Raw genomic sequence first — 12,649 nt, 5'->3', positions numbered from 1 at the left:
TGTATACAGAAGTAACGGTAGTTTTCTAAATGAAACCAAATGACTGAGATAATCTCACCGTCAGATAAATAAACAATGTCTATAGCTACATGTAACTGCAACTGCACGGGCTAAATGTGAACACCGGATTACACCAGCGCATATAAAGAGAAGCGATATCACGGCATTCTTTAAATTTTAATTATATCTTTTTAGCAATTTGAAATGGCAGTATTGATTTTGAAAATAAACTTTAAGTTAATATATTCGATAAATTATTCGACTTTATTTTATCCTAAACTGTACATGTAATACAGTTAACAGACGTGTTTGAGAATTAATTAATTTTGAGTGACTATTGGTACAAAAAAAAATGTTTTTTATTAAACAATTTGATAAAACTTAAAAAATGAATTTTTAAAGAATTCATGTAATGGAATAAATCTATAATATCAATGTGGTCGTAAACCCACCCCCCCCCTTCTCATTTCGACACGATTAAAAATCGCCAATACTTTACAGGTAAGAACATCTTGGCTGAAGAATAACGGTAGCTGGCCCCGCCGCGGTGTAAACACGGTCTCAGGTAGCACCGCGATCAAAACCCGCGACGGTGTAACGCGGAAAGGATTAATACACCGCGGAGGGGACGCGGTTTAATACGGGATCCGCGTTGCCTGTACTGTATATCTCCTTTGTTTTTTGACGAAATTCTTTGAAATTTAAACTTAAGTCATGCATTGGGATATCCTACAAAATGATATAGAAAAAAAAAATCATGAAATCACGCGCATGCACGTGTGCTGCAATCCGATTGGCTGAAACTTTAAATGGCTACATCTCCTTTGTTTTTTGACGAAATTCTTTGAAATTTAAAAAATAGTCATGCATAAGGATATCCTACAATATGATTTAGTAAAAATTCTTGAAATCACGCGCATGCACGTGTGCTGCAATCTGATTGGCTGAAACTTGAAATGGCTATAACTCCCTTGTTTTTCAACTAAACAGGATGGGATTTAGAACATAGATAGATGTAAGGGACTCCTACAAGAAGGCATGGTCATCCTGCACGTGCACGCACGTGTGTGCATTTGGAACGAGTATAATTAAAATACACTTGAATGAGGGATTTTTATTACTTTTGGACTGAATACTGTAATATATAGTATATTAAAATATATAGATAGTGTAGACAAGATGATATGGTCATAACGCACATGCATTCACATGCCCTTGGGTGCAATGCTAAAATTTGAATTTAATTGGTATCCTTCTGGGAAAACGTTGAGTCAAAAATGCACAGAGTTTGTCTTATTTAATGAAGCTTACAGGAAATATGGCACCAAAAGGGAGTTGGGGAGCGTTTGGGGAACATCTGTAACGGTTCCCGTTACAATTAGCACTAGTTTGTCAATTGTTTCTTTACTCTACTTTGTTCGGAATTTTACATTTGCAAATATCCATATAATGCAGATTATAAAATATTATAATCAATTTCAGTTTAAATATTGCATTTATATATCTCTCACTTATTTTTCTTAAGTAAATAATTTTTACCCCTCTAATACACATTTAGGTAGGAGTTATAATTTTTTATATTAAAAGAAAAATAAGTTACGTCAACTGCCTGTGAATGTGCCTCTGTTTTTCTTGTCCATGCAGTGGTTTATTGTGAAGAAATATCATATGATTTACTTGGTTGCCATTAATTATAAAGTATACATGTCAATACACTAATAAATTCAGATCTTACCAACATGATCCTTGAGGACAATATTTTCATTTTTTTTTTTTTGTTTTTATCTACAATATTTCAGTCGCCCGCGTGGTGCAGTGGTTACAGTCTGATTAAAACCAGCTCCCTTCTTTCACTCCTCAGGCGAGTAAAGGAGAAAGGGACTGGTTTTAATCAGACTGCAGTGGTTAGAGCGTCTGCTCTAGAGTCGCGAAGTAATGAGTCAATCTTTACAATGTGTATGTTGCGGGTTCGAATCCCACTGGGAGACGTGAAGACCGGACCCTCGGATGAGACCGTATAAACCGAGGTCCCGTGTCGCAGTAGAATGCTGGCACGAAAAAGATCCCTCCCTGTTCAATGGCCCTAAGTGCCGAGTATAGGACAAATTTTCCAGCTCTCCATCGGCAAGTGGTGGCGTCTCCATCATGAGTGAACTATTCGAGTGAAAGGGACCGGCGTTAAACAGTATAGTATAAATCAATGTACAATATTTCCATTTCTTTTTGTTTCTCTATGATTACTCTTTGAAAGTTAGTTTCTGGATAATTCTACCAGAATGTAAATTAGGCAAATCGATAGGTCAGGAGCTAAGGAGGCCAAATGCGCACGTAAATCTCGTGCGCGTCTGTCTTTGTGTCTGACGCTAAGGGGGCCAAATATGCATGTAAATCTCGTGCGACTGCCTTTGTGTTTGACGTCAGTGCGCGTGGACTATTGAAATTGACATGGGAGGCCTCGTGCAATTTAATAATATTTGTCTACATTTTTAAAATCTAAATCTACAATTTTATTTCACAGTGAAAATGGAAATATAAGGAATCACTGCCCGGTTAGTATAGAATGCCAGGGACATCATCGTTTATGCCCTGGGTCCCTAGCATACAATACTAAATAGACAGTGATTGCTTAAATAACATTAGGAAATAGCCTACTAGGTATAGCGAAAAAAAGTTATATCGTGCTTCAAATCATCTCATTAGTACATTAGAATTTCCAATTTTTAATGTAATATGACATCATCTGCATGTCAAACTTTTCGTGCATGCAATGTAAATACAATCAAACATTAAACACTGAAAATTTATGCAGGTGCAATTAAATGTAAACAAAGGCACGAAAGAAGTATGCAATGCGCAATTTCAATTTAGATTTTCAGCCTGTGTTTCATACTTATAGATTTTCCGATTTCGAATATGAAACTACATGTACATGCATAAAACCATATCACAGGACCCAACCTTATTTTATAGTTAATATTGAGTGTTTTAGTTGAGCTGGGTTTCCGCTTAGCTAGTGAGGGATGGTAGTGTTACTGGAATTGACAGCCGCTGTAAATTTTGGCCTTAAAAAAAAAAACAAGTTGTAAGCTTTTACAATTTTATTTAGAGAAACCGCAACTTAAATGACAATAAAATAATTAATTTTACAAAATCCCCTGAAAATAAATAAATTATAAATAATATTTCATTTTTTTTCAACATATTACAATCTAGTTGCGTTAACTTTTAAAATAGTATATAAATACGATTAACATAGAGATTATTGAATATACATGTACGTACCTTAAAAGAAAACAAGTTGTAAGACTTTCCAATTTTATTTTAGACAAACTGCAACTGAGGTTGTCAGGGCGCGCATGGCATACACCCCAGAACCGGTTTCCATTACAATTCCACAACTTGTTAACTTTTTCAGTACCCATGAGATATGACCGCATGTGGTCATCTTTTGATCAGTGTTTTCATAATTCTAATTAAGAATTAACCTTTGCCAAATTTAGAATTTCGTATTTCATAAATTCATTTAAGACGTGTTCAAAGTCAATAAGTTTGACCAAAAATCAACATTGTTATCCCCTGAGAACACTGACCACTTACATGAAATATTTGCTCTATTGATAGTGATTGATTTTATTGCTCAACCGCCTGGTCCGATTACACAATTTGTAAATAAGGATAAGGTAATAATCTGACAACACCTTTACATTACAAAAAGTATCATAGCATCTGACCTTGCACTGGTCTTCCAATTGCTGTGTGGAAGCTGCAAGTGAAGCGTTTGCAGTTTCCGTTGATTTACATGTAATAGTCTGCTCCGCCACAAGAGCTAGTTTTCTTACTTTTTCTAACATTTCTGGACTCTGAGGCATTACTATTTGCTTCAGGTATTATTGTAACCCCTGAATAGTAATCCCAACTAGCAATTAAGTGCATGGGGAGATCATACTCAGTGGTTAAACGCGTTACACGGGCCATGTAGTCATCGACCGTTTCCTCTTGGTACTGTTTTAGACTCAATATATTTACGTCAAATGTTGTTTTTAGTTTTTGAAATCTTTCTAAGAATGCCTGTTTGAGATTTGTTAAAGATGATGTTGCGAAATTACTTAATTGAAAATACCATTGCTTGGGAATGTCACCCAAGTAGAACGAAAAGGCCGACAATGCCATCGATTCTGACATATCAAAATATGCCACCATGGCCATGAACAATGACCACCACTGGCTGGCCGGTTCAGCATGATTGTACGGTGAAAGTTTTATTACATTCGGAGTACATGTATGTCTTGACTCCTGTGGCGTCGCAACTTGACATATAGATGAATGTGGCGATGAGTATGAAGATGATGGAGGAGGTGGACGAGAACATGAGGATACACATGTAATTGGTGTCCTGGAGGATCCAGCCCTCATCAGCCATTGCAATCTTATACGGAAGGTGGCGCTGTTAGGGTAGTTGATCCAATTGGGAGTAACCAAATAATCTTATAAAAAATGTCAGGTGCCCGCGCGTACATATTACACAGTACTTTACCGACACCGGTTATTGCTACATGTATACATAGAGCAAGGCATGCAGAACCCGCTGAAGATATTAATAAAGACGCAGAAGAAACAGAAGAGGACAAAACTGCACCTCTAATAAATGGTGTGTCTTGGAGGATCCTGGTTGCCCTCATCAGCCCTTGCAATCTTATAGAGGGTGGCTCTGTTGGGGTTGTTGATCCTGTTGGGAGCATTCCCTGGAAGTTAGTTTGCCGTCCACTGCGAAGATCGATCGTCCGGGTCTTGCAAGAGATTCTCCACCAGATTTTCATAAGATTATTTGGTGTTTTGGTATTGCTTTATTCCCGCTTAGCTAGTGAGGGATGGTAGTGTGACTTGAATTCAGTCTCTGTAATTTTGGCCTTAAAAGAATACAAGTTATGACTTTACAATTTATTTTAGAGAAACCGCACCTGAAATACCAATAAAATAATTAACTTTACAAAACCCCCTGAGAAAAAATAAATGATAAATAACCTTTCTTTTTTTCAACATATACCAGTCTATAGCTAGTTGCGTTAACTTTTAAAAAAGTATATAAACATGAATAACATAGAGATGATTGGATAAATTATACATGTACGTACCTTAAAAGATAACAAGCAGTAAGACTTTATGATCTTATTTTAGAGAAACCACAACTGAGGTTGTCAGGGCGCGCATGGCCATTATATACCCCAGAACCGGTTTCCACGACAATGCCACAACTTGCTAACTTTTTCAGTACTTACATGTATGACGTGTTCAAAGTCAATAAGTATGGCCAAAATCAACATTGTTATCACCTGAGAACACTGACCACTTACATGAAATATTTGATCTATTGTTGATAGTGATTGAATTTATTACTCAACCGCCTGGTCCGACGTAAATCTCTTAAATAAGAGTTACGAAATATGTTTACAATCTGTCAGTAATAAATACCCTGGGTAATTTCAAATAAAATCTTGCACTGGGTATAAAGATTACCAGCTGCTATAATGTAACCCTCTCCGATTTTTTTTTATCTGATATTTTCTGGAGAGCCTCTCCTAGCTGCAATAATGTAGTCCTTTCCGATTTTTTCTAATCTGACATCCACCCCACCCCTCTCCAAAACGAAAAGGGAGAGGGCTGCATTATTGCAGCTAAAAGATTACACACTTGAAACTAATAGATTTATTCAATTACAGTGTATAAAAAATGGGAATAATACAAAAATTCTAAATTACATTACTTAATTTTCTTTCAATAAAAAAATTATACCCCTACCTAATACACATTAGGTAGGGTATTTAATTTTTTTTATCAAAAGAAAAATAAATAACAGGTGCCTGTGAATGCGCCTGTGTTTTTCTTTTAAGCATATAAAGGTATTTTTTATTTTGGCCCGACCTTGGAGTTCATCCCGACTGCCTGAGGATACCTTTGGGTATGAAATCCAGTCTGTAGTATAATTCAAGCTACAACAATTAAATTAAAATTGAAAAAAAATTATAAAATAATTGGACTACATAACAATGAGATGAAGTCTTTAAATGTCTTTTTATGCGTCAGGATCGATAGATCTAGGGCCTTTTATGCGTCAGGATCGATAGATCCAGGGCGTTTTATGCGCCAGGATCGATAGATCCAGGGCGTACATTGTTTTTGTCTGTCTGTTTTTCTGCAAACTTTAGCCTTCGCCATAACTTTAGAACAGTGAAAGATAGAGACTTCAAATTTAATATGCATACTCCACTAACTAAGTTCATTCAAATGACACCAAGGTCAAGGACCTTTTGACCTTGAGTGTGACCTATATGCTAAGAATAGCTTTTTTCGAACTTTGTTGCCGCCGGGCGCATAGTGTTTCACAAACACATCTTGTTTTTCTTTTTTTGCGTATAACATGTATATAAATATGAAAAAAATGAATATTAAATTCTATACAATGTATTTAAAATGTACATTTACAATACCAGTACCATCTGATGAAATAAAAATCCATAATGCGCCTCATGCACAGTATTATATTGCACTGGCTAGGTGCTTGTATGCCGAGAGGAAAACAAAAAGGCCCATGGAACACATCACTCAACTGAACACTATAAATGAATAAGAGAAAAGCAGAAACCAGTTCAATATATGAAAAAGTTTAAATATGTTTGATTTCACCAAAGCCCAGTAGTGGCAAAGAAGAGGGTGGTGATTTGAAAAAAAATGAATTAAATCTAATCTAACCAAATTTTAAAAGATGCTGCCATACAATCATTTAATTGATCGTTACGGTGACTTTTACAGATTCACAAAGTTTTGTGGACTGTGAAACTTTTTTTCTGAGTCTTATTTAAAATCAGGGAATGAGAGTCAGATTGCAGTTTGCAAATTTTCCGTCAGGTGGTCAAGTAGAGAGTATTGTTTTTGGACAATATGACATGCAAAAGAGAACTCCCTTACTTACATGTAATTCTGTAGATCGTCGATTCGATCTGACACAATGAAAAGGACGAGCCAGTAGTCTCTCGTGAATTTTTTCAAAGTATTTTCGCAGCTAGGGTCCTCAAAGATGGAGGGTCTTGTAATGTGTCTGTTTTGGGGAAGTGTTCGCTTAGACCATTGATCTTATTTATTTATTTTATTTTATCTTTTTTTATTTTATTTATTCATTTTATCTATTTATTTATTCGTCTAGTTTATTTACTTAATTATATTTCCTTTCATGTTATTTTTATTTTATGAGTTAATTGTAAAATTAATAAGTTAATCAAAGTGAATTAAAAAAAAAATGACCGCTGGATCCACTCTTGGGCACATTTTACAGTGAAGCTGTCATTTTGATCTTGGAGATGATAATCTTGAGTCAATTCTAAAGTTGTTTGAATTTTATGTTACATAACTTTAATCAATAATTTCTTTTAAATGCTCTTTTCTCATTGATACATAGAAGGATTACATTTCATTTTTACCGTGTTCCTCTGGAAATAGATATATACCCCCCCCCCTTCATCAATTATGAATTTCCACTTCTTTTCTAATCATCTTCAGGCAACTCTGTTTCAATATACATTTAAAAAACAGACGTATACATGTCGGACACAATTCAGGCTGTCTTTCCAAGACGGTAATTAAGAGCTTGGTTTTTATTATCAAAATTAAAAATGACTGATTTTCAGAGTTTGCGGTCTCGATTTTAAATGTATCGGGATCGGTATCCAGTAATGTATAATTTCCGGTAAAATGGAGTAGCACGTGTGAGAATGTTGACAATGTTTTTATTCTTGTTATAGTAGTTCAGCAATGGGTTCGAATAAAAAACAACTTAAAGAAGTTAATAAACAAAAGAAGGGAAAAGGAAAAAGATGGAAGAAAGGCCAAAGCAGCAGTAGTAATCCTGAAACTAAAACATATAGAGAGGCTGCCAAAAACAGATTTTTCCAAACATCGTCATCGAAAGGTACTTTGTTAATATAGTTTCCAGCTTTATTTTGATTCCTATTTAGATTGCTTCTTTAAGTTTTTTTCTTACCAGAGGAAAAAAAAACGTTATTTCTGTCTCTGGTCTTACTTGTATATGTAAAAATTTTAATGTTTGGCCCACAGGACTGACTTATATGTACCTTATTGATCTGTGTTGATATGTACTTTTTTTTTAAAGCATATTAATAAGGTAAATAAATATTTATAAACTACGACTTATTTGTGTTTTGGTTGGCCCTTCCTGGTGAAAATATTTTATCGGCAGTGTGTCAGTTGGGGCAAGTGCAGTTTTGCATAATAGAAATTAAACTAATACATATTCAATATTCATTAAGATCTGTTTTTCCTAAACTGCAGAAGCCATGTGGGAGGTCTAGAATGTTATGTTGGAGATGTAAGGTGTTAGTTCTGTCAGGGACCCCCTACAGACCTGATGAATAATATCCAATAAAATGTGTCTGCAAAATCCTTTATTTCTCATGTGTATTTCAAAGTATTAAATTTATCAACTTTGTTTGGTGCTATGTTGTGTATACGCAATATATGGAGTAGTTTTGACTATTGGTAATGAGTTAACTGCGAAAAAAAAAATGGTTTGGCTCAATCTGTACATGCTGTACATGTAGTCAGATTTTTTCTTTGCTTTAGTGTTGCTTTAAGAAATTAAGAGCTTTCTGTGGGTAAGTGAATATAGGATATTGCATAATTCCAATTCCCCAACAGATGCACTACCAAGTGACTTATTCATATACAGACTGTACGAGGGTTATCCGTAAAGTTCGTGGACAACATTGATAATTACTGACAAACATTGACAAAATATTTGAATCTATTATTTTCATTAAATTCATGTTTCATTTTATAAATATGCAAGTTTTCAACAAAAACCAAGCATAAATAGTTATATTTTTATCAGATACAAAAAAGACACACACTCATACCCGGAGCACTAAAACGAAAATTCTTGACGTTACCGACGTCATAAGCTAAATACAAGCACATGTAACTTTTCTCAACATAGTCAGCGTTTAACTCGATACAATTCTTATGTCGTTTTGACCAGTCATAAAAATATGCACAAAATGTTCAGGTTTCATTGTTAAAATAATTTTAACAATGTCTGCTTCATATACTGCAATCATCCAACCACTGTCCGTGTAAAGACGATTTCATTTACGGAAATACGGCATGATCACGTTACGAAATTCAAATTTTACAGCACTGCAATCTCGGAATAATGGTTTTCCTTCACGCATGTCATCCTGTAAACTGTTCATTCCGTCCGAAAATATTATATACCACTTAAATACTAGTGTACGACTTCTTTTACTATGTTTTCCCGATTGTTTAGAGAATGTATTCATCTCTGTAGGTGTTTTTCCGATGTCAACGCAGAATTTTATCACTGTTCACTGCTCCGCCTATTCCGAAAACGTCTTTTTCTTTTAACGATTCCGATCCTGTCTTAATATGTTCTAACGCTGATTTCTCGGCCATTTTGAAACTTTTAATGTTCAAATTTTGCAGGTTTGATGTGGTAACTTCTGTCAATCTCATAATGTAAATTTCTTTCAGATTTCCTCAGAATTTTTAAAAATACAAATGAAATTTAAAAAGTGATAAACATTTTTTTAATTAAAATTTGGCGGTGCTCCGGGTCTCCATTCCAAGTCTAATTATAAAGCCATAATTGTAATTAAATATTTGAAATTGAATAAATTTTTACATTTTTCAATTCACATTAAGTAAAGAATTAGAAATATGACAATAATAAATATCAATGACACAACTTTTATTAATTTTTTGGCTTGTCCACGAACTTTACGGACAACCCTCGTATAGTATGATATTTATTCTATATATACATAATTCAGCTAAAGTACATTTTGCATATCCTTCAAATTCTTTTTCATTGATCAATTATAAAATCTGGTAATTCTGCACACCTAAATGCAGGCTTATGATTTGCATACAGACACTGTCTACTTGCTTTTTGATTATTTTGGAGCAGGAGAAAGTAGTCTTACGGTTGATGCTTTGGCTAGACATGATGAAGAACAGTTAGATAAAGATGGAGATGTAAGTCTGCGAGCAGAGTCAGATGTTGTCAGTGCTGCCGGAAAGACGTTTAATACCTGGGCGACAAATTGGACAGAGTGTACCAACACAACATTTAGTCGAGTTCATAGGTACTGGGCATCAAATTCGGCTTTTCATAAAGAGGTAAATGAAATTATTATAGAGGATGTTTTCATCATTTGTTTGCAATAAGTGACACAGGTGTTCACAAATTTGGGAGGCAGAGAGAAGATCTTTTGTTTTTAAATCTCCATTAGAAACTGGTGCAATCGGGTTTCTGGTTCAAATACTCTTTTTAAAGTCTTCAACAGTTTCATCAACAGTTCTTTTCTTTCACATTTATTTTAGTAGATTTAATAATTAAAAATTTTCAGTAGATCCCTCTTATTCTTTGATGAACATGAATTATAAGATTTTTTGTTTTTGAAGTTTGCCAGAAAAGAAAAAAAGCAATACTTTTCTATATAGTTACAGAAAATATGATAAATACAAAGTTTATTGATAGTTTTCAATAGAATATTCATTCTTGTTAGTTTCAGAAAACTACAACAAGATGATTTTTTTCCAAAGAAATGAAAGAGTAATTGACACTCATAAGGCTTTCTTTTATAGGTGTTAGCTGTGTTAGCGGCAGTTACGGAGGTGATAAAAACCCAGGGAGGCTCTGAATCAGAAACGGAATACTTTGCAGCTCTGGTTGGTGTTTTACTTCAGCTTTACTGTTTTATCATGTTTACAGTGTTTACAGTGCATTTTATCTTAAACTGTTTAAAAAAGACCCAGAAAATGATGTATAATGATTAATGAAATACCTCATTAGCAGACTTTGTGTGATTTTTTTTGTACTAAACAAGTTTTACTCTATAATATGAGGACAGATTAATTGTGATCTGATATTTTACTATAACAGATGACAGCGCTGGAGACAACAGAGGGAGAAGACTCAGTATCAGCCGTGGCTTACCTCCTCAGCTTAGTCATGAAAAGGTTAGTCCCCATGTACACAGCTACACTACTGTATAAATGGAAATTTTAGTGAGATGCAGATTTGATTGTTTTATGGAAATACTTCTAAAATCACTGATATAAATGCTGTGAAAATTATATACTTTGCTAAACCTGTGACATGATATTAAGTATCCTCCAAAGAGAAAATTTGTTTGTATCTCTGTCCTAAAATCTTAGATATTTATTGCATCAGAACTGTTTCTTATTTACAGAGTTCCTGCCCCAGTCCTGAAGAGTAGGTTTTCGGAGATTTCCAAAGAATTTCTGGATGTCCTTGTTAAGTACAGTGAGGGACATTCTCCAGCTCTCCTTAAGTCTGTAAGTACTTAGATTTCCAGTAATAGAAACCAATTTCTATAAAGCATTTGTTACTGCCACAGCTGTTCTTTGCAAATTAGTCTGACACTTTGAAATTTATCCAAGTCTTTGCAAATTAGTCTGACACTTTAAAGTCTATCTAAGTCTTTACATTTTTTCAGACTGATGCACAATTTTTGATAAAAATTTCTTGTCCAGAAATATGTTCGGAAACAGAAGGCCACAAAACCTGTGGATTTTTCATTAAGTTAAAATTCCAATTGCAGGTGCTTGACATTGTGCCAAAACTTTTAACATGTGTAAATTTCTTTTTAAAATTTGTAGTTGTTGCTGTGTCTTGCTTTGCTGCTTAGAGTTCAGGACCAGGCTACATGGAGTAACTCCTCCACACAACGAGTGTATCAGAGTCTGCTGGCCTTCACAGTCAACAAAAAACCTAAGGTATCATATTACTGAATACAAAAAAACCAAGTAATTGTCACTGACAACAATAAAAAAACAAAGGTATTATTACTGACAACAAAACCCCAAGGTTTCACTGACTGCAAAAAAAACCCAATGTATTATCACTGACAACAAAAAACCCACAATATTATAAACAAAAAACCCCACAGTATTATCACTGACAATTTAAAACCCACAGTATTATCACTGACAACAAAAAACCCACAGTATTTTCACCGACAACAAAAAACCCTCAGTCTTATCACTGACAACAAAAAACCCCACAGTATTATCACTGACAACAAAAAACCCTCAGTATTATCACTGACAACAAAAAACCCTCAGTATTATCACTGACAACAAAAAACCCTCAGTGTTATCACTGACAACAAAAAACCCTCAGTCTTATCACTGACAAGTAAAAACCCTCAGTATTATCACTGACAACAAAAAAAACCTCAGTCTTATCACTGACAAGTAAAAACCCACAGTATCATCACTGACAAGTAAAAACCCACAGTATTATCACTGACAACAAAAAACCCTCAGTATTATCACTGACAACAAAAAACCCTCAGTCTTATCACTGACAAGTAAAAACCCTCAGTATTATCACTGACAACAAAAAACCCAAGGTATTATCATTGACAACAAAAAACCCTCACTATTATCACTTAGGACAAAAAAACTAAATTACCATGACTTACAACAAAACTCGTACAGATTACTGACAACAAAAAACCAACAAATCCAGGGTTTTATCACTAACAAGAAAAAGAACCAAGGTATTACATCACTGACAACAAAAAAAATCCAA

At 34.5% G+C, this 12,649-nt stretch overlaps 1 protein-coding gene across 1 annotated transcript; it reads left to right on the top strand.

The window, feature by feature from the left end:
• Window positions 1-7,737: 7,737 nt before the first annotated feature.
• On the top strand, window positions 7,738-11,829 carry LOC134257662 (RRP12-like protein; the record flags this gene model as incomplete). The annotated part of the gene is made up of 6 exons (XM_062740254.1): window positions 7,738-7,960; window positions 9,995-10,206; window positions 10,675-10,758; window positions 10,973-11,049; window positions 11,283-11,388; window positions 11,713-11,829. Coding segments are annotated over exons 1-6 (753 nt in total), but the record flags the coding sequence as incomplete, so codon positions are not given.
• Window positions 11,830-12,649: the final 820 nt, after the last annotated feature.

This window comes from Saccostrea cucullata, unplaced genomic scaffold, assembly GCF_032062105.1.
Source record: "Saccostrea cucullata isolate Sc308-1 unplaced genomic scaffold, CSIRO_AGI_Scuc_v1 ctg16507, whole genome shotgun sequence".
Taxonomy (NCBI): domain Eukaryota; kingdom Metazoa; phylum Mollusca; class Bivalvia; order Ostreida; family Ostreidae; genus Saccostrea; species Saccostrea cuccullata.
This window is presented reverse-complemented; position numbering and strand designations above follow the sequence as displayed.